This window comes from Anopheles ziemanni, chromosome 2, assembly GCF_943734765.1.
Source record: "Anopheles ziemanni chromosome 2, idAnoZiCoDA_A2_x.2, whole genome shotgun sequence".
Classification (NCBI taxonomy): Eukaryota; Metazoa; Arthropoda; class Insecta; order Diptera; family Culicidae; genus Anopheles; species Anopheles ziemanni.
This window is the reverse complement of record NC_080705.1, coordinates 25,794,321-25,815,640: the sequence shown is the minus strand read 5'-3', so window position 1 is coordinate 25,815,640 and position 21,320 is coordinate 25,794,321. Positions and strand designations below refer to the sequence as shown.

The 21,320-nt window shown below is 40.3% G+C and overlaps 5 protein-coding genes across 5 annotated transcripts; 3 read left to right on the top strand and 2 right to left on the bottom strand.

The window, feature by feature from the left end:
- The first annotated feature begins 2,532 nt into the window (after positions 1-2,532).
- On the top strand, positions 2,533-3,459 carry LOC131281223 (uncharacterized). The gene is made up of 2 exons (XM_058310489.1): positions 2,533-2,744; positions 2,812-3,459. The coding sequence occupies exons 1-2, from the start codon at positions 2,535-2,537 to the stop codon at positions 3,457-3,459; spliced, it is 858 nt and encodes a 285-aa protein (XP_058166472.1). The 5' UTR covers positions 2,533-2,534.
- A 373-nt stretch (positions 3,460-3,832) lies between these two features.
- LOC131293286 (uncharacterized) lies at positions 3,833-4,850 on the top strand. Its single transcript, XM_058321366.1, has 3 exons — positions 3,833-4,042; positions 4,109-4,536; positions 4,607-4,850. Exons 1-3 carry the CDS (start codon positions 3,833-3,835, stop codon positions 4,848-4,850), a joined length of 882 nt encoding a protein of 293 aa, XP_058177349.1.
- A 538-nt stretch (positions 4,851-5,388) lies between these two features.
- LOC131293285 (transformer-2 protein homolog alpha-like) lies at positions 5,389-6,052 on the bottom strand. The gene is made up of 2 exons (XM_058321365.1): positions 5,517-6,052; positions 5,389-5,443 (listed from the first exon to the last, which is right to left on the bottom strand). Exons 1-2 carry the CDS (start codon positions 6,050-6,052, stop codon positions 5,389-5,391), a joined length of 591 nt encoding a protein of 196 aa, XP_058177348.1.
- A 956-nt stretch (positions 6,053-7,008) lies between these two features.
- On the bottom strand, positions 7,009-7,694 carry LOC131293283 (2-oxo-4-hydroxy-4-carboxy-5-ureidoimidazoline decarboxylase-like). Its single transcript, XM_058321364.1, has 3 exons — positions 7,675-7,694; positions 7,265-7,603; positions 7,009-7,192 (listed from the first exon to the last, which is right to left on the bottom strand). Exons 1-3 carry the CDS (start codon positions 7,692-7,694, stop codon positions 7,009-7,011), a joined length of 543 nt encoding a protein of 180 aa, XP_058177347.1.
- Positions 7,695-8,410: 716 nt separating this feature from the next.
- Positions 8,411-8,928, top strand: LOC131281550 (proteasome maturation protein). The gene is made up of 2 exons (XM_058310892.1): positions 8,411-8,537; positions 8,602-8,928. The coding sequence occupies exons 1-2, from the start codon at positions 8,433-8,435 to the stop codon at positions 8,860-8,862; spliced, it is 366 nt and encodes a 121-aa protein (XP_058166875.1). The 5' UTR covers positions 8,411-8,432; the 3' UTR covers positions 8,863-8,928.
- The last annotated feature ends 12,392 nt before the right edge of the window (positions 8,929-21,320 follow it).

Sequence of the window (21,320 nt, the reverse complement as noted above, 5' to 3'; positions counted from 1 at the left end):
CATTAAATAATTGTTTGTAACTAGCCTTCAACTGTGTTCTTGGTTTAATAATTTTGAATTGATTGAGTGTATGGTAAACAATTGTTTGTCACGCAATGCATTACCCAAGGAGATTGTTCACGAACTCCATCGTACCTGACCCGTAAGTGAATCATCTTGTTTGATTCATGTGACATTTAAATTATGACCGTTTGCTTGAGCCGTTTACATAGTTTCATTGCTAATGTAGCGGCAAACATGTATACACGGTGGGACATTTTGTAATATTAAACAGTAAAACTTTTAATTTTTAAACTCACCAAATTCCAGTAGGTTAAAAATATCACACGTCCTTTTAGTGGCAGGGGATATTTTTCACTAGCTGCCAGCAAACTGTGGCTTTCCTTTACCACCGACAACCGTTTGTCGCTTTCAGCACAATCGTAGTACATGGAAAACACTTCCATTACTACGGCGGTACTGTGCATAAGAAGGACGAAAACCTGCTTGGGCTGTAAAACTCGCAAAACCATTTTCACTGGGCTGCAAATCTTTGCTTTCGGAACAAATATAAATTTACTAGAGATGATCACACGTTTAGTTCGCTGAACCACTACTTTATGACTGGTCAATCGATACACCGTTTCTCAGCAGCTAGATTGCGCCACGAGCGAAGCGAAAAATGGTGGAAAATTGCGTGTGTTCTGTCTGTACGCATGTTAATAGTAGCAATAGAGCGTTTAGTTTTGCTAGAATCGACTACAGCTACTCGTATAATGATGATCGTGCTTCAAGTTTCTCCACTAGCAAGTCACGGATATCAGACACGATATGACGATTGGTAGACGAGGTGAGGGGAACAGAACGACTAGTTTTTTCGTCCAAATGTAAACTTGGCCGTGTATTAAACCATATGAATGCCCCTAACAACGTACCTTACCCTGTACTACGTAGGTTGCCTTTTAAGTTTCGGGATTTGAAAAAACTGGTGATGCAATCTACCAACTAACAATTTTATCGTAAAGTTTGACGTTTTTGAGGTTATACGTACTCAGAACGTTTTGACATACGAGCGCTATTTGTGTTGTTAAAAAAATGTTTAAAGTGTCAATGTCCGCCAAATTGTGGAATTGGGTCGTGGACATTTTCGTGCGATTATTTTTTGCAACTTTCGACGTGAATTAACACAGCAGTAGTGCATGAATGAACTTAATTCAACTTTTGGTGATGAAGCTCCATCAATTATCAATATTTATCGACGGTTTGGAAAATAAAATCGTGGTCGGAGGTCACTCCAAGATGAATTTCGTGAAGGTCGGCCAAAATCAGTTGTCGTTCCGAAAACAATTGATGCTGTGCGTGAACGGATATTGCAAGATCGTCATGTGACTTTTTGTGAGATAGAGACAACCTTAGGTATTACTGGGACCAGCATATACTTAATATTGCATGAACATTTAACTGTCAACAAAAATTGCTGGTGTTGGATTCCACAAAATTTGTCAATCTCTCAAAAAAATACTCGTGTCGGTTGGTCGGAAAAAATGCTCGAAAAATACGATTGCGGTGCTTCAAAACTCGTCTTTAATATCGTGACAGGTGATGAGTCGTGTATTTACGCGAATGAGCCCGAAACTAATTTGCAATCGACTGTATGGGTGTTTCAAGATGAGCCGAATCCAACCAAAGTTGTTCACGCACGAAGCACTTCCAAGCAAATGGTCGCATGTTTTTTCGGAAAAACTGGATATATCGCAACCAAACCTCTATAACAACGTAGAACAGTCTATTCTGAGTGGTACACAACCATTTGTTTGCCAGTTGTCTTCCAAGAAATCAGGAAATTCAACCGCTGTCGACGGATCACCCGTCATCACGACAATGCGAGCTCTCACACATCGGCTCAAACAACTGCATTTTTGAGTATTCAAAACATCGATTTGATGAGTCATCCGCCATATAGTCCTTGATCTAGTACCAAATGACTTCTTTTAACACCCGTATTTAAAAAATAAACTGAGATTTCAACGTTTTTCAACACCTGAAGAAGCGAAGATCTCTCAAAAAAGCCTCGTGTCGATTGAAACTTTAAACATTTTTTTAACAACACAAATAGCGTTCGTATGTCAAAACGTTCTGAGAACGGATAACCTCAAAAACGTCAAACTTTACGATAAAATTGTTAATTAACAGATTGCATCACCAGTTTTTCCAAATCCCGAAACTTAAAAGGCAACCCTCGTAGTACTTTCAAATATCACAGTGAAACTGACGATTCAATGCAACTAAAAGCTAATGCGTACACTGACCTTTTTCGGGTCCACTTTTAACGATCAACTATTAAAGCGTTGGCAAAACGTAGCTTAAAAAGTGTTCGTAAGTCAAGTTCAATGTCACAATGTGCCATTTGCAGCAAGACGCACATCGTACGTAATGAACATGCATTTTTTTAACCACCATGATGCTCATAAATTCCCCATAGTGGTCCGCTAGTAGAACCAAAGAGCCTCAGACGTTTTTCTCTGCTTATCCGTGACTCACTTGTAGCTCGAACGATGGACACTGCGGACCGACTGTGTATCATTCCTCCGGTTGAATGGGTAGAGCTACGTGATCTCTATCTCGTAGACTGGCCAGAGCATCACGTTGCGTACACGACGATCGACAACTACATACGGTGGTACGCGAAGGACAGTGGAATAAAGAATCTCGCTATATGCTGTCTGAACGGAACCTGGCGAAAGGATGGAACATATCTCGTGGTGGTAAGCTAAGAACTGCAGCAGTGGCTGCTTAAGGATTCACTAACTCTCTCTTGGTATTGCATTGTAGGACCGTTATCAACTATTCGCCTACAGCTTCGATACGACGAACGGAATACTGGAAAAGGCATTCCATCTGCTGGACTGGAGTGGGGGATTGAAAGTGAGCTCCATTTTAAAGCGACATCGCGCACCACTGATAAAGGTGCTCGAAGCAAAAGGATTGCAGACGGAGTATGACAGTGAAACCTGTATCTACTTCATGCCAAAGGAACGCTGCAATGCACTGGAACTGCAAACACCGGACGGTTTCGAACTGCGCGCTCTAACTCCAGATGATGCTGCCAAGGCGGACGATCTTTGGCCGAACCGGCATCAGGGATCCCGGTTCTTTCTGGAGCGGCTGGCCGCCTGGAACCCAAACGTAGGGCTTGTGGAACGTTCGACCGGAACGCTGGTGGCCTGGTGCTTTCGACTACAGGCCGGACCACTCGGTGCCCTGCAAGTAGATCCGAAATACCTGCGGCGTGGCTTCGGAACAATTGTTACGGTTGCGGTGGCAAAGCAGATAGCGGCTCTCGGACAGGACTGTTTTGCGCTAGTTAATGCGACCAACGTTCCGTCAAGGAAAATGTTTGAGAGGTTGGGTTTTACCCATGAAGGTGAAGCTTACTGGATAAGGAATTTTCCGACGGTGCCGACAATCTGGCAGGATTGATCAAAGCTGTATTACTGAAATCTCTCTCCTGCTGTGGATAAAAAATATTTTCATTTCGGCAATCAATAACTATAAATCCTAATGCAAATCAGTTGATTCCATAACGTAGTTAGTTTTGAACAATTCATCGAACTATAAAGCTTGATATTATAATCAAATATATTAAATTAATAGATGTTTCATAACAGATTCTTTAAAAGATAAACGTTGAAATATCACAATGTTCAAAAATTTTTATTATGTTGTTGCCTTTCTAAATGGTTATTACTTAATGTCGATACTAAATACAAACTTGATTGATTAGTTTTTTCTCCATTTAGCCGTGAGTTTAATACCGATACAACACTTATTACTTTCAGGATCATTCAGGATCATGGCTAAGAAGGGAGACCAGCGAATGGACATTTTGTTCGATGAATGGAGCGAACTGAGGGACATTTACCGGCGCAACTGGCCAAAGCATGAATTTGCCTTTTACCTTTTACAAAACTACATCCAGTGGAAAAGCCAGGAACAAACATTGAACGTGAATATCTTTTCACTAAATGGGAATTGGCGCAACGACGGAACTTTTGTGTTGAAGGTGATTGTTGAAGGTGATTCCCCAAAAATAATGTGCCATTGTTCAACATTTTTTAATATATTCTAGGATGGATTTGAAATCTATTTTTACTCATCAGAGATTGACGGCTATGGTTCATATTTGATTCGATTGCTCAAGCTGCTCGAATGGGAAAAACTATCCGAGATTAGCATGGATTATCTCGGAACGCACCATATGGCCGTGACGAAAGTTATTAACGACAATAATCTACTGGTGAGAAGTAGTAACATGGCGAATTATTATTTCATGGCAAAAGAGCAAGCGCTTGCGGCTACTTCATTACCACTACCTGAAGGGTTTTCTTTCGCCCGGTTGACGCCGACGAAGCATTTAGATTACGTTTATAACCAGTGGCCACTCAGGAGTCACATCAGCTACGAAGCCGGTTATGGGTTGCTGAATCGATTGCTTCTTTTGAACGAAAGCGTTGGACTGTTCGACGCCGAAGGAGTACTCGTATCATGGTGTTTAAGGTACATAAGTAATTTAATGCGTGTCCGAAAGAAGGAAAATGATATCTTTTGTTGAATGATCTTTCCGCAGCGATCAAACTGGTGCTCATTCAGACCTTCAAACGGTGGACTCACACTGCCGGAAAGGGTACGGGCGATTGGTGGTGATGGAGTTGGCAAAGCGGTTGGCCAGAAACGGTTCCGATTCTAAAGCATACGTTTTGCAGGAGAATTCCAAATCAGTAAAATTATTTGAAAGCATTGGATTTCATAAGATACAAAACCTTCATTGGGTTGTGATAAATGGAAAAGAGGTTAAAACTCCTCTCCTCTAAAATGTTTCTATACATATTAACTTTGTTGAATTTCAAGAAAACATTGTTAGTTAATATTTAAATTACAAAGAACGCCTTTCTTAAAAAAATTGTGATATTAATTGGCTTATTAAATAGTTTTTTGTACCAGATAGCGACAGGTTAAAACCCTTTGGTAGATATCCATTTAATTTCTAATTTAATTCGATTTAATTAACGCTATAACTAGTTGTAATATGATTCTTTGTTTGTAACAAGTATGTGAGTAGGCTTGAATTGGCTTGGATCGAAGAGCAGCGTTAGGTCTTCTCTGTAGTCGAAAGGGGCAGGCAAATCAGGCAGGGCCGTGTGAGTAAATGGTTCCTTCTTCCTCACCATTATTTTCGTTACCATCCATGTTTTCCTAGCAACAAAAAAAGAGTTTTTAGGTTCTTCTTCTTTTTCTACTTAATGATGTAGCATAACTTTCAAATCTTCATAAAAGTTCTAAAATTCTAGATTCTTAGATTTTCTTTTAACTTCTTTAAACTTTCAACATAATTTATGTTCGACTTACGCTTCAATGATAGCGCTGGCGACTACGATGCGAGTATTCACGAGGAGATGGAGAGCGACTGGTTCGGAGCGAAAAATGCAATTAATTATGAATATTGTTTAATAAAAAAAGGGATTACTTATGAATCTCACCTTTCAGCGACTCGCCCTTTATATACTCCTGGAGTAGGGGGATGAGGCCGATCCGTGATAGAAAAGTCTACCCGTATGCGCCGACCGTGATATTCCATTCCGTTACAATACGAACGAGCCAAGGAAGCCTCTTCCACCGTTTGGAAGTATACAAACCCAAATCCTCGCGATATTCTGGTCTTTGCATCGTAAACCACGTACGCCTTTTCGACTATTCCATATTGACTGAAGATGCTTACTAGATGCGGTTCCGTGGTGTACACACTTAGCCCGAACACTCCCAAGCAGTGACTAGGCTTCGCACCATCGACACGAATTCGGCCACCGTATGTCGATGAATCTCTACGGCTGGAGTATCTGCGATCCGGAGAAATAGATTCCGACCTATACAGGTATCGATCAGAAGAGTCAGAGCGACTGCGACGGCTACGACGATGGCGATGGTATCGTTCCGAGCTTCGTGAACGTCTACTACCATCATCAAAACGACGGCTGGTACGACGACTCGAATGGCGGTGCGACAAGACCTGTAGCATTCAATCAATATTACCGTTAGAATGGATTAAATTGTTCAAATAGCAAGTACTATAACACTAAATACTTTCCATTTTTAACGTTAACGTTTTTAGCAAAAAATACGACTTCACCTAACCAAGCTTGGGACAAGAATGACTATACTTTGTTTAATTTTGTATTTTGTATGGCGAACGAAGTTTCGTAACCGTTAGCAACGGAAGAGAAAACTGGATCAGGCTTAAATTGCTTATGGTCGTAATTTCTCTGCTTAGTAATTATTTTAGAAATGTAGCTGGATTTTCAAGTTTAGATCAAGCCCATTAAAATAATAAAGCAAAAAAATTTTATCGTTCACGTGCGGTTTTAATGTTACCCTTATGTTCAATGCGCTGATGTTTTGCGAATTAGGTTTGGTTGTGGGGTTGGATGGCGACTGTTTAGAAGAGCAGCAATTCACCACGAACAAGGCAATACAGGAAGAAGGACTTATGTCCCTTATTTTCTGCTTAAAATATACGGCTACGTAGAATAATCGCGTAGCCCGAACACTACCAAGCATCTAGTAGGCCTCGGTTGTTGATCGAAACGGTACCCCTGGAATAATGGCGGTCCAGGGAACTAAATGTCGAACTTATACGCTATTGTTTTTTTTTGTATCCTAAGATTATCCTGAATAGGATGATGAATTTCAATCAATCTTCAATCGTCGTTAAAACAACACAGGATGGGCAGGGCTATGACACCTAATACTTTTAATTTTTTTAATACAAATACAAAGTTTTTTTTATCTAATACACTTCTTCACCAAAGGACAAGAATGAAAATGCTTTTCTCAATTCATTATCAACTCAGATATAACTTGTAACAAAGAAAACTAATTCTGCTTTAACAAACCAACTCTGCTTTCCAAAGTGGTCCTGTTTTATTTAGCTGAACATCATTTTATTAAATATTTATAAAAGTCAAATAAAACATTTTACAAATTATCGATCAATTGCAATATACGTAGACGACAGATTTTTTTTACTTCCCCAATTGCAGTTTCAAGCTCCTGGTCAGGTGTGTTATGTATTCTTTCAGTTACACTGCGCAGAATAATATCAAACTTTGATGCTTCGCGAACGCAAATGACGAACGGAAATCCAAATTTCGTTTTATAACTAGGAAAAAGAAAAAAAAATACATAAATTTATTGCAGTAGTGCTATGTTATTGCTTTAGTAGTGCACATACCTTTCGTTCATTTCAGTTAACTTTGCCCTATCCTCTGTCGATAACTTGTCCAATCCAGCAGCGGCATGTTCGATCGAAGAATCTCCGGTAAGCTCATGGCTGTCGAGCAACTTTCCGGCCAGATCCGGATAAAGGCGAAGAATTTTAAGTTTAGTATCAGCAGGCAGTCGGTCAATATAATTTTGGAAAGCGGTGATCATTCCATCGAAGCTTTTGAACGGCAGTAGTGCAGAGCAAAAAATGGCTCCCTCTGGCCAGGATTCTATCACATTTTCGAAAGTTTTGTGAAATTCTGCTGTTGCAAGACCGTTCAGCTGTTCAAGGGTTAGTTTAGGTCGCCTGCAAAATTAAATGATCACGTATTCACGAAATTTAATATATTTCAAATTGAATTCGTTTGTTAAACATACAATTTCATAAATGCATACATACGATCTTCAATGCTGAATGTTATTGTTTTAAAAATTATGAACTTACATTTTTGTTTTGCGCTTTTGTTCGAGATTGCAGAGGTGACCGAATGCGTTGTAGTCGCAGATAATAAATTATTGTCAATCGCAAACTGGATTGTTGCAGAACAAAACACGTTTATTTCTGTTAGCGGTCAGAGGAACACTGCTGATAAATGCACAATCGCTTGTTTACTATCTCCGTTACATTTTGTTATGATTATCTGCATCTTCGAGTTCACACGCACACAGTCTCAACCGTGAATTTTTCATCTTTCTCGTTTGCTGAACCAATTTGGCTGCGCTGGTGAATAGGAATTCAAAATAATTTTGAAATTCTAAAATTATTTAGCTGTGCTTGTTTCCAGTAAATAAACTTAATGTATATTTTTTTATTAAAAAAATATGAGAATATCGAAATATTTAAGAACTAGGTAATTCGTTTCAAATGAAATGGATCGAACCTAGTAACTCTGCACCTAGCTGAAGGACGGATCTTTTGACGTTCGAATAAACGTCAAACCTCAAACAATCAAAACAGCAACATCATTCTGTGCATTCCGGCGTTTCTTCGGAGGTTTTTGTTCTCAAGTGAAATCTTAAAACATCATTAGAAAATGGTAAAAGTTTATTAAAAGGACCGGAATCCTACCTTGCCCATAAATACTACAGTTTGTATCCATCCATTACAGGATCCTGCCATCAAGGTTACGCCGAAAATGCCGTCGACGTTCAATGAGTTCTCGGGTCACTTGGAGCCGCGCGATGAAACCTGCGTTGCCCAGCTTCAGGCAGTCCATCCTTTGAAGCAATCAGAACTGAATGTAAGCATTGCAATCAATAGTTAAATGTAATTTGCGTAAACTTATTAAATATGTTCAATTTCAGTACAATCAGCACCGTCAAAATCTCAACATGCAGATGCTCCGTAAACACGAAGGACTGGCCGCTCCGCTTAAGCTTGCGATGGAACTCAAAGCTGTATCGAAGGTCGGACATTTGCCATTCCTTCCTTCGACGAATGTTGCTCGGGATGTTCTTACCGGTCGTGACGAAATGATCGAATTTTCTGATATATTCAACTTGGAAGAACACCAAGAAATTATGCGTCAACCCCACGCTGTCATGGAGAAGTATTTAGGAATGTAGGTTTGTGGTTTTTCTTTTCGATTCTAAGTGGAGGGTACTACAATGTGAAATAAAAGTTTATACATTCGGAAACCTACCTGTGACGGTTTTTTTTAAACTATCTTATATTTGCCATAATCAAATACTTCTTAATGTGCTTATGATCAACATAAGATTGGGAGTACATAACATAAATCCTACGGAGGACAAAGACGTACCTAAGTAAGTAGCACAATATGCAATTTCTGAATTTTGATTCCATATTGTTGAAAGAGGATGTTCTCACACAGGAAATAAATGACAAACATTTATTTGAAAAGAGCGTCGTATCTTCGATAACCTCCATAGTAACGCTTCCCGGATAACGCTGGATAACGCTTAGGTATGGTCGAATATAGAGTTGTGTAATTCAGATTCAGATTCATGAATCTGAATGATTCTTTGTGTGTTAGAGATTCATGAATATTTTAATGAGAGACACATGAAGCCCAAAGAGTAATCAACTGGTGAAGAGTAAAGAGCAAGGCAGACGGACTCCCTTTTTGTTGACCGCATGATCTAGCCAATGAAGAATCATGGAGTTTTATAAAAGATCCATGAAAGATTCATGAAGATTCGTTAAGGTTTCGAAAGATTCATAAACGTTTGAAGAGTCGAATCCTCATAGATTCATGAATCCATATGAATGAATCTTAAGTGAAAGATTCATACGAATGAATCTCGCCAAAAGATTCATAAGGCACAACACTAAAAGAATGGAAAAACTCATTCTAGAGATTTGATTTGTAACGTAAATTACGTTTAATTTTTCTTTAGCAGTGTCATGACTTTGGTCGAACTCTACGGTTGATGGAAAAGCGGTCAGCGTCGGGATTAAATCTGCTATACTTGTTTGATTTAAGTAATGTGTACTACACTAGCACAAACTTTATAAAATTTTCATCCAGTTTGATTGATAAGAATTGAACCGGATTGCATACATCTACACATGTCGACACGGTTGACAGAAATTTAAATTTTTGCTGCTATGATGTAGTTCCAGCAAGAGTTCTAGCAATCTGCCATGGAAAAACTTGCTGTATGATGAATGATACTACGCAAGGAAGCTATAAACATATTTGAAAGCACTTTACTTTATGAGTCAGTTTTGTTGAAATATGTTCGATAAACTTGTTCGTACTATTTTATGCATCGACTACTGATATTAAATTAATGGAACTAGGGACAAACATTGTTCTTCTGAGCTTTTAGAAGGTTTTACGATCATTGTCACCTGGTTTTCTTTCACTGAAAATTATTTTTATAAGTTCTTAAGTTGTTCGCAAACAAATGGATTTTGTTGATTACAATTTGCATGTTGACGAAAAGCTCATCGTCCTTCCATCGTCCGTATTTCTTTCCTAGAAGCTCTACGGCAACGAGCTATATTAAATTTGATCAGCTTGACTCACCACCACCACAGTAATCCAACATTTGCTATCCATCCTAATTAATGGCTTGTATCGCTAATACAGGTCCACAAATGGGTTTTTCGAGGGGAGTTATCTTGACGCATGGTTCGAATTCCTTCGTCAGTCCATCCGCACTGGATTCACGTACGGAAGGAACGCATTTTATGAGGGGTCTTCTACGCTGATCCCGGTTTCCCAAAATGACCACATTATGTGATCCATTCCGGCGGGGCTCGCCCATTGGCCGGCCTGCGTGGTGCCATTATAAAACTGCACGGTACGAGACTGGACCGACCAACGAACTGGATGAAGTCTCATCATCATTCGACCAGCCAAGCACACGTACGGAACGCATACCAGCGTCCAAGTCCACTAATGGTCCACAGTTGATTACACGATAAAGCCATCGCCATCATCGTCGCCCCGGCGGCGCGTTTTGGTTTGGTTGGTTCAAAATTTTATGTCTTCATTTGGCGCAGATAAAATGGTAGCTCGGAGACTGCCCTCGGTCTCCCGGCGGTTGGAGGCCGCCATCTTCCTTCAATGCCTACCGGTCCTATCTAATTAATTTTTGGCAATAACACCGATCTAGAAGATGAGCCAGTTGGGGAGTGTTTTTTGACCATTTAGACGATTTATTGGTGCGCCTCTTAACGGGATGTTTTCGCGAAAATAATCATTCACTCCAGCTGAAGAGAGAGTCTTTCGCTAAATCAATTAGGGCATGTTTTTCACATAAACTAAATTTTAAGCACATTAAAACAACTCAACTTTTGCTGATAGTAAGGAGAAATTTCTGTTTGTGAAAATTTTCTTGACTTTTTTGCAAAATTAAAACTTATTTCGTTTACCTTGCTCTTTCAGTGGCGTTTACCTTGCTCTTTCAACGAATTCCGGTTGCTTTAAGTAGTTCTTTTACTTTAAATAGCATTTAACTATGAACAATTAGTTAGCTCTCTTACATATAAATCTTTCATTTCTTTCTCATCAATTAGATTAAATGCCCTTTCCAATTTTTTTGTAAACTTACTTGTTAGAATTAAGCAAGATCCGCCTCCGAATACGAAGGAAACATCTTTTCTGATGTATTTATCGCAGTTCTATGATATATTTTAAGGATGGATCTACGAAGATGTAAAATCCTTGATTAAGTTGAAGTTCTTCTTGATTTAGGCGAATGAATGAATATATATTTTTTAAAGGACGTAGAACAACGGTATATAAGACATATCTGATCAGTGAAGGATGTTACGATCTGTTACTGTTCTAGAATCCTGCGAGCATAATAGAACAACCCATTTCGAAATTACACATGCACGACTTATCATTTTAAATATTGTTTCATTAAAATTAATCTGTAATTCAAACATGATATTCTTCCCAGTATTGGAAGAATATCATAATTATATTCCATTCATTTTTTTTCCTTTTTTAATTTGTTCTTTTATTACAATACTGTTCATCGCAGAACGTCCAGAGTATGAGTTTAGTGAATTGCGTTCTATATAAAATTGGCTGCAGTTATTGATTGTAACGAGCGGATCGCTCCATAATTCGTCCGAAATAGTATCAAGTTTATAGCATCCGTTTCATTCGAGGAGTTTATGCAAATTGGGTTTCAATTTTGCAGCGACTTTTTGGTTTGTTTTTGTCGTCATTTTGCATCGCTCAAAAACATCTCCAATCCACTAGTGATTCCGATTCCATGATGATGAGTGGGCTGTAGCATTTCGAGTTGATAACCATTTGGAGCGTTTTGCTTTGTTGCTTTCCTGTGTAATAACTTCCCAGTTTTTTCCGCAGCCGAGATCGGTTTTGGCAAATAAAAAGCCCCATATTAAAAAGTTCCGAAATGAAATGAAATATGCTGAATGCGATGCACAATAGCGGGCAAAGTTACCAAAATTAATCCCCGCGGTTGAAAGGAACTGGAGTGCCTGAGAAGCGTTCGTCAAAAACTGTTGAGAAGAGAATAAAAAAACTCAAATAAAAGAAAAACGCATCGTTCTGCTGCGTTCTTCCTATGGAGAGCATTTATGACCTCACGGGTATCATAAAACTAAAGGTTTTTTTTTATCGAGAACTGAAAGCGGTAGGAAGAGCGACACGATGGTGGTGGATCAGCTTTGAGTGAAACAGAAACTGTAAGATGGACTAAAAAAACAGAAAACCTAAAAAGATGAAGCAACATTAAATAAGATCAGACATAAGATATTTGAACCCCAGTTCTTTTTTCCATCCGCTTTTCCATTTCACATTCCCAACGTTTGGAAGCGCTTGGAATGGCCATCGTTCGGGCGAATGGGCCGTGGTTGTTCCCTTTACCAGCCATCACACACATTGGATAAGGTCTTATCTTTTTAATCGGATTGCTTTTAATTAATGGTGGCGATGGTGGCTCGTCGTCCAAAACCTGGGCTTCACGATCCCGAGAGCAGAGGGCTAAAAAAGAGCAACCAATTAAAGGGGATCGCGAACGCTTTTCCAGTTGGATACTGGGTGCTCGGGACGAATCGGGCCGAAAGGAGGAGCATCCTCATTTCCAAAACGACCAACACTCTTTCACATTGAAATCAGAGAAAGCCAGACTACCGTATTCTAGAAACCAGTTTTATGCCAAGAGGCATTGGGACAATGGCCCAACAGCCAAAACCGAATCTAGAATGATATGAAAATTGGAAAATGAATTGGAGGACTCAGATAGGACAATGTTGTACGAGATATTGTTGAACCATGTAGCAGTGTGTTCGTTACTTTTGATTTATGTTCCCTCTCAAACTGGTCCGTAAGTACCCATAAAAGCAAAAATAGGCTGCAACTTAGCGCTGTCAATAATGATCATCCTTTTTCACGATCACCAGGAAATGTTATAAAGGCTCGTTTTTAAATAGCGCAGAAAACGATTGCTTGGAAACCTAAACAGACACAAAACGATGGACGTGAACGAAGAAAAGGTGAGATAACTCCTTTGTATGGTTGAGAAGCTTGCATACTTCCTTTCGCCGTCCATCTACCTAACATTGATTCCAGTTTGAAAGAAATCGTTGTCTGTTAGCCGGTTCCAATCAAGTGTCATATTCATCTTCGGGCATCGTTTTCCAACCCCTCCCGCTCGCGCCACGCATCGTTCTCGTTGTCCCGACGCGTTTCATCGCTCCGTGGAAGCGACGTTCTAATTTATAGCACTACCTAGCCCTGAAGCCACGGCCATGGGATTTCGATCAAGTTTTCTTACTCCGAAGGATTTTCTCACAACGAAGGCAGCGCGACGGCGGGAAACTTTCCAGCGACGGCCCGATGGGTAGGGTTCTGATGGGTGAACGATGGTCCAAGAAGGATCGAATCGGACGCAAGAACAAGAACACGCCGGAAAGCGAGAAGAACTAAAGCAAATGAACGGATGCAGGGTAGTGAGATTACGAAGGAAGATGGAATGCGGCAGCTGAAGGGATTGTCCTTAATTGATTCCCTCCAGTCGCATCTCGTTGTGTTCTTGAATGCGGCCATTCCTGTTTCCCATCTCTGCTTTGTCGTTCTATATCTATCGTGCTTCAAGTAGAGGGCGTTGCCATGGCGACCGTCAACCATTTGGAAACGGGCATTCGCACTCGAGAGGATCGATCGTAACATCTTGAAAATACATTGAACAGAAATGGGAATGCATGCACGAATCGACGAACGCGTCCTAGCGAAGGGAACTAAGGGTGCAGCTGGTTCTGAGGACGGAACTCGGTTCCTAGCTTTTGGTGCTTCAAAACTTCCTGGTGAGCTTGTCAGGAAAAGAGAATAGACATAAATTCAAATGAAAAACATTAAATTGAAAGAAACATGAAGGAAACGAATTTGGGACTTCTTTTTTGGAAACAACATTAAAAACACTCTGTATAGGGTTGTGGAAAATGGTACAAATCATTCCACATAAAACAAATAAAACACACAAATATGTTATTTAACTAAGTATTTTGTATGTTTGTTGCACTTCTTTAAATAAGTAAACCTTTCGTAATCGATTGACTTGAAAACCACATTGATTTACGACTAACCGTTCAAAAGTTATGAACATAATTGGATGCAACATAATAAATTCTATTGTTTTTTGTTTAAACTCTCTGAAAAATTTCTTACCCATTTATCTTTATCTTTATTATTAATCTTTTTGCAACGTCTTTGATGCTGCTGCATCAAAAACAGTTTTCTTTGTAGTTAGCAAGAAATACTGGTGTTGTTGTTGTTGGCGTGTTGCTGGTAACAAACGGTAATCGAATTCGTTGGGTAGACAAATGTGAGCTTTTAAAATATCAATAAATGACTATAACATCACTGATTTTCTACGTGAATTTTTCGGTTTTGTAGAAAAATTTCCTCACAGCTTTCACTGTTTCACACATTTTAACGAAGGTTTCGTCTCATGGCACGCTTGAAGTAAATCACTGCCGAATTATTTTAAACTCTGGTCTCAACCTGCTTATAATTTTCTTGTGTAATACATTATGTAAAGAAACTAAATTTTGAATCTATCAAGAAATCGATTAGTTTTTACAAAGCTCGGCACTCTCGATAAAACTGACATAGACGATCTCTCACTCATTGTGTGTTTTAAGGGATAAATTTCATTTAACAACAAGAACCACATCCTCCAACCAGGAATTTTATTGTTTTACTGTGGTTGGTTGGCTGACTAATAATGATGGCAGAAAATTTGCGAAGGGACGTCTTTATTACACTTCATTATGCATGGATACAGAAATAATCAATGTCTACCTTATAACTTCACACCAGAGTTCGTTCATACCAGAGAGGAACTCTGAACTTAAACAGCGTCAATATACTAATTATTTTGAATTGTGTCTTCTGGATCTTCTTGATCCTTAAATCGAATGTGTAGTTTTGTTTTTAATACGAAATCATTTTGAGATATATAAAACTCCTTCGAGTTGTTTTGTCAGAAACGTTCTGGCCTTCGCCACTTCATGAATCGTAAAATCGCACACAATCCTTGTTCAGGCATTTCATTTTTTTGATAAAAACAAAAACCGCGAAAGCTTTATATTTCATTCCATTGAAACCATAACTACGTAACGATACTGGCCGATAAATCCCAATTACGATGATGAGCCGATGGCACCGAGCGCGCAGCATCGAAATAAATCGCATTCGTAAACCTCACTTTTATGACCCTACACCACCAAATCAGACACCAGAAAAAAGGAACAAAAAATACGCCACTCTCACACTGATCCGCAGCGGGCTGCACATCCGCGACGCGATCCGGACCACGCGTCCTTAATCCACGACCAGCCCGAATCGGCACAAGGTTACGGCGGAACTGCCACGGCTCGCGATCGCTGCTCCCGCTCGCCACGGGGGGAATTCCAATGGACAGACACTACGTGCTTCATGTTCACCTCCCCGTACGTCGCAATTAAGGGCAACCCAGCGGGAACCGACCCCGGGGCGATCCATGCTGCTCCGGGCATGCTCCAATGCTTGCAGGCGATGCAGTCGCAGCAATGGCAGCATAAATCAAGCGCTGTTTACTATTGGCATATTATTCCCATTTTACCATCTCTCTCTGCCTCGTTTTATTATTGCTTGCATTCGTCGGCCGACACGGCTATCGTTCTAGAGAACGACCTCTTCCATCACTTTAGGAGAAGGAAGAGGAGGAGCGAAGGGGAACAGTGGAAGGACAACTCTACGAAGAAGACGGTGCAGTTGACACTTGATTCCGTTTGATAGTTTGCCGACGAACGCCGCGGGTCATAAAGTGTGGTGTCGAATGTAGGTTCACGCGTACGTCTTTCGAAGGGCGCAACGTCAGAAAACAAAATGGTTCCGGCCGTTGACAACACTAGACAACGTTACTAGATTAGGTTAGTACCGGGCAGTGGGGTGGGGCGCTACAGCAAACAGTAAGTACCAAACGGCTGGAGCGCTGAAACTGCACAAACATGGCGAAACCGGCGCAATGGCGGCCTTTAATCGAGGGGATCACATGCATCAAAGCAATCGAATCCAACCGAAGTCCCGCGGCCTGTTGGAGGCTCGTGGACTTTGTAAGTACGTTCCCGTGGACAGCGTGCCGTAGAGATTGGCCATTCGGAAGACATGATAAGCATCACTCATATTGTAGTGTTTTTTCTTTTTTTTTTAATTGCCCATTTTTGATGGGCGGCGATTCGATCAACATTGGTCGATTATGGTAGCCAACCGGACCGTTCCGATTCGGGTTCGGGGCTGTATCACTTCCCACACATCACCCGTCACTCGTTGCAATCGATTTCTTATCACGCAGGCAGCAGTTCTTCTTCTCTAAATTCGTACCGATAGCACGGTTGTTTGATAAGCGGTGGTTGGCTGCGGTGAGTTGGTTAAATTTTAATCGAAACATGTTCCGGATCGAGCGCAACTCAAAAAAAGTGGGGACAAGCAGCGTGTGCCCGGTGGTTTCAATTTATTGCCACCGAATGGCCATCGGCACAGGACGAATCTGTAGCATTTACGATGTCAACAAATGGTAAAGATAACCGGGATTTTCTGTCACCTTAAGCCATCGAAACAATCTCTTAGCAAATGGATTTAGCGTTACGCTGCAGGTTAGATGAGAGTTTTGTTGTGTTTCCGATTCTTTGTTTAGATTTTTCAAAATGCTTTGTGCAGCGGTAGTTCACATCGCATTGGTTGGAATCGTAATAAGCAGAATTCGAAACTGGTGAACTTATTTTAATAATTCGCAGCGCAACATTAAACATTTTAACGAATGAAACCCATTGCATCTATACAATTTACGATACGTGAAATGCATGTAAAATCCACAAACGAAGATCATTTCCAATGAAACATATACCCACCGACGATTTAAAAAAAGCTTGTTTTCTGTTGTGATTGTTTTTTCTTCAATCAAAAAGTATTCGTAGTTTGAAACCAGTTCATTTGAAGTACCTCAAAAATTGTAGTAAATTTTATAGGATGTACATTTTGTATGTTGATAATATGATGCAGAGGTATCTGTTTGAACCAAAATAATTCTAATTGTTTGTTCATGACTATGTAAAGCAAATAAGTCTAATTTGGAGGCATTTTACATAGTTTTTATATGCCAATTTTTTTATTAATCTTGATTTTTATATGAATCATTCGTTATATTTTCATTCGATATGGTTTTAAAATTAAATTAAAACGATTACGATAATTACGATTACTTAATTACGATCAGTATACAAGTTAAATTTAGCAAAAAAATGAAAAAAGACGTCAAATGTCAAAAAAAACCCCGGGTCATCGAAAAGCAAACAACGCATCACGAATTGTTTAATAAAACTGTTGCAAATCTTCAAAACTAGCTCCATGACTGGAGTAACTCCCTATTTCACTTCTGATTTGAAACGTTCTAGTTTACGAATGATTAACCTCTTTCATTTAGTTTGAAATTTGTCTTGGCATGTGCAAGAAATGGCTCATCATTACGGTTTCCTCCGAGAATATTATTTACTATTTCGGCGGAAAGAACTGATAATTATCCTATCCATCCCTATGGCATAAAGGCGTGAAAAGTGAGCAACAGCACCCTCGAATTAATTACGAAGAATCAGTGTGATCCATTTGTTACCATCAACAGTTAACCACGAAACATGTTTCTTCCGTCGATTTGACGTTAAAATTAAAGCAACGACTTGGGTTTGTGGAGAGTAAGGTCTTTTTTCCTAAAGTATTAGGTTACATCGGAGCTAGTAGGGAAATTTGCGTAGCATGAACTTAATGCTCGCTTCGTCAGAATTCGTCGCCTTGAAGCAAAAAGGGCAAGTTTTGAGCCCACCGTATCCGGGGGTGCGTGTCCGACGTCCCTCGCCACATGGTTGTTATTTATTCGATTTTCTGCCATTCGACAAGTTCACAGTTCATCCCGACGTTCGTCGTCTGCGCCTATCCTCTTTTCCCTCGCGGAATGTTCCGTCTACCCGGCACTCGTCGTTACGATCCCAGTGGACCAATAAAAGCGGACAGCCCTCGGGAGGATTCGCTGACGTGGTGGCGTTACGGAATGAGCCTTGTCGCTTGTCTGGTCACCGGCGAATGGTGCCGGCGGGTGTACCGTTGGACTACTTTTCGGAAAAGTTTTGCCACAGAAATACACACACACATACACTGAAACGTGCGACAAGAGGCCGAAAGAGGCGAAAACGAACGGTACTCAACCTGATCCGGGTGGCGAGAAGCCAGTTTTCGACTGGCTTTGCACCAAATGAGAACACCGTCTGGACCACCGTTGGAAGTTTGTTTATAAAATCTGCCTGGCATGGGATGGAACGAGTTCGGGACTTCTACAAAGTCCAGTGCTTGGCCTTATTTGGCAATTTGCGGCTGCACCGTGAGCCAAATGTTGGGAAAACATTCGATGAAACGCTAATCCGGACTCACAGTTCGTCCCCGGACCATTCCTTTAGCCGGGGCTGTTCGACCGTCCACTTTCGACGCCGTCCTGACTAACGATGACTGATTTATTGGCCGAGAAGGAAGTAGATTCAGATTAAGTTTTATAGCTAACCGGATCGAAATGCCTGATAGATCGGGTAGATTACCCGGGTAGGTTTGCGAACGGATGGAATCGGGGGTTATCCGGCTAGAAAGGGTGGGAGGAAATGGGTTAAACCTTGACACTGGTACTGGATACGCGGGAAGATAAATTCTAGCATCCTGTATTGCCTCCACAACACGATTGGGATAATCCTTTTCATCCGCTGGAGCATAGTTAAGGCTTGCTCTAAAATGTAAATCGCATAACATAATTATGGAACGTTGTAGAGTGTCGCCTGTAAACTTGCAAGAATGAAATAGAACAGGCAAGAAAAAGTGGGCGAAGATTAAAAATCTAGCTTAGAAACAGAATTGAAATCGTTACATTATAATTGATTCTTTATTTTCGTGATCAAATTATTTATTAACTTTCCGTGCCGGAAACATGTGAAAAAGATAACATTAAGGTCGCTACGAGTGTTACGATGCATAAAGATTCAAACTAACTGTTTTTATAAAATAGATTTCGTTGTACCGAAAAAATATTCAAATATCTTGCACATGTAAAGAGCAAATAAGCTTTGTGCTCAATGGGATCAACCAAGCAATGCAACTAAATCAGTGAACAAGTACTTTCCTTTCATCACGCCTATTTATAAGAAGTTTTCTACTCTCATTACAATCTCTTCGAATACATTTTATGATCTTATGATTGACACAACACATAGGATTGATTGATCAACAGTGTTTATTACCTCTACTTCCATTGTATCATATTAATTCGTCAGTGATCCAACTAATAGAGTATGGATAATGTTCGGGAAAAATTTTGTTAGTATCAAATGTGTATTCTACTAAGCATTGTAAACGAAGATTGCACAAAACCAAACAATAATCCATTGTTATGTTAGAAAGTAATGAAATCATATTTAGAGTGTCAGATTTGAGTAGGTTTACTATTTTCGCCTCGTTCGACCAAAATGAAATTGTGCAATTTGAGGCTTAGAAAAATTTGGACTAGATTAATCCTATACAATTTATTAACCTTCATGCATCTGTAAATGATCGGTTGATTGCCGCTTATTGTCAGGTTTATCGAGTGTTCTTCAAGGCATAAATATAAAAAAATAAGATACAATATTGTTCAAAGGGTAAATAAATCGGTTACAACAAAGTGTTATAAAAAGCGTAAAACATTAGTAATGTGCATAAATGTTTTAATTCTTCTAATGAAAATAGAAGACGAGTTTGAATTGTCACCTTGTATATAGAAATGCAATAATCTTGCCATGTGAATCCAAGCTCTGGAAATCCTATGCTGTGCACATTGGTATGGATGTTGTATTGTATTTCGCTCAATTCAAGTAATTGTGTCATACGGCTCGTTGACGAAAAAACAGCCAAGCGTTTTCCATTCGGTTGTTTTTATTTCGGAACGTGCCGACAGCCTTCCCAATTCCAATGTCGATCGGTATTGTTTTTCCCGACACGCCGCCGTTTCCAGGCGGCCCGAAAACACTATAATAACACCAGTAAAAGCTAAAACGCCAACCGAAGCACCGATCGCTGCAATTGACCGTGGGAACTAGCCGGAATGCGCGTCAATTAATTCTCACTGACGTGTGAAACTATTAGCACCTTCCGGCCGGGCGGGTGCCGAATGGTGGACCATCGCAAACACAAACGTACCTACGTACAACGACGCCAGCAACGCCAACCGACCCGGATCAAGCAGATCGAGCCGAGAAGGACGAGAGATTAAAGAAACTTGGCCGCCAGGACCGCCTTTCCCAATGAAGGGAAGAGTTTTTTAGGATGAATCTAGCATGGAAATATCATACTGTAATGTGCGTATGGGTGGGTTCGATCTGACAGATGGCTGCACTGTGCGGACTTTCAGCAGCTGACGAAGGATTTTTCCAAGGTTGACTAAAACGATGGTTGACTAAACGACTAAAGGCCAAGGGTGGGATTCTGCCTTTCTCCGGTTTTCGTACATGGTTTCCCCACCGTTCGGAACAATTCCCCCCAAATCCCCGCCGAATCTTCCAAAGTTCAGCCGCAAAGCAATCGAATCGGTATGGTCTTGTTACTATGGAAACTATACTTTATTGAGTTACATCGTTGAGGTCTCCGCTTACACCCGCAGTGATGATTTGTTTGTTTGTTTGTTTGCTTACGCGTGTGTACAATAACATAATTAGATTTACCGCAGTTTAATACTTTACTATTCAGAGATTAGGGGGTCGAGTCTCCAATTGCTCCCTCCGACCCAACCCACCCAATCCCTTCACCCATATGTATCTCCTATCTTCTCACAAACGTACGCGATCTCTTAGAGATGAATCTCAGGGCAAAAATAAACACAAACCTAAGGATTGGAAGTAGTCTAAAGGCAAAAGGGCATGTCTGGCTGGCCGGAGATCCGCGCTCTCTCTTTCTCTCTTTCTCGTTTTTTTTCCTTCCTAGAGGCCAGAAACATCTCCACACCAGACGCAAACAACGTTACTACTA

Coding starts and splice junctions, on each gene's coding strand:
- LOC131281223 (XM_058310489.1), top strand. CDS start 2,535: ATGGACACTGCGGACCGACTGTGTATCATTCCTCCGGTTGAATGGGTA. Junction 2,745..2,811: donor ATGGAACATATCTCGTGGTG/GTAAGCTAAGAA, acceptor ATTGCATTGTAG/GACCGTTATCAACTATTCGC.
- LOC131293286 (XM_058321366.1), top strand. CDS start 3,833: ATGGCTAAGAAGGGAGACCAGCGAATGGACATTTTGTTCGATGAATGG. Junction 4,043..4,108: donor ACGGAACTTTTGTGTTGAAG/GTGATTGTTGAA, acceptor AATATATTCTAG/GATGGATTTGAAATCTATTT. Junction 4,537..4,606: donor CTCGTATCATGGTGTTTAAG/GTACATAAGTAA, acceptor ATCTTTCCGCAG/CGATCAAACTGGTGCTCATT.
- LOC131293285 (XM_058321365.1), bottom strand. CDS start 6,052: ATGCTACAGGTCTTGTCGCACCGCCATTCGAGTCGTCGTACCAGCCGT. Junction 5,444..5,516: donor AAAGGGCGAGTCGCTGAAAG/GTGAGATTCATA, acceptor GCTCCGAACCAG/TCGCTCTCCATCTCCTCGTG.
- LOC131293283 (XM_058321364.1), bottom strand. CDS start 7,694: ATGTATGCATTTATGAAATT. Junction 7,604..7,674: donor ATGTATGCATTTATGAAATT/GTATGTTTAACA, acceptor TTAATTTTGCAG/GCGACCTAAACTAACCCTTG. Junction 7,193..7,264: donor TTAACTGAAATGAACGAAAG/GTATGTGCACTA, acceptor TCTTTTTCCTAG/TTATAAAACGAAATTTGGAT.
- LOC131281550 (XM_058310892.1), top strand. CDS start 8,433: ATGCCGTCGACGTTCAATGAGTTCTCGGGTCACTTGGAGCCGCGCGAT. Junction 8,538..8,601: donor TGAAGCAATCAGAACTGAAT/GTAAGCATTGCA, acceptor GTTCAATTTCAG/TACAATCAGCACCGTCAAAA.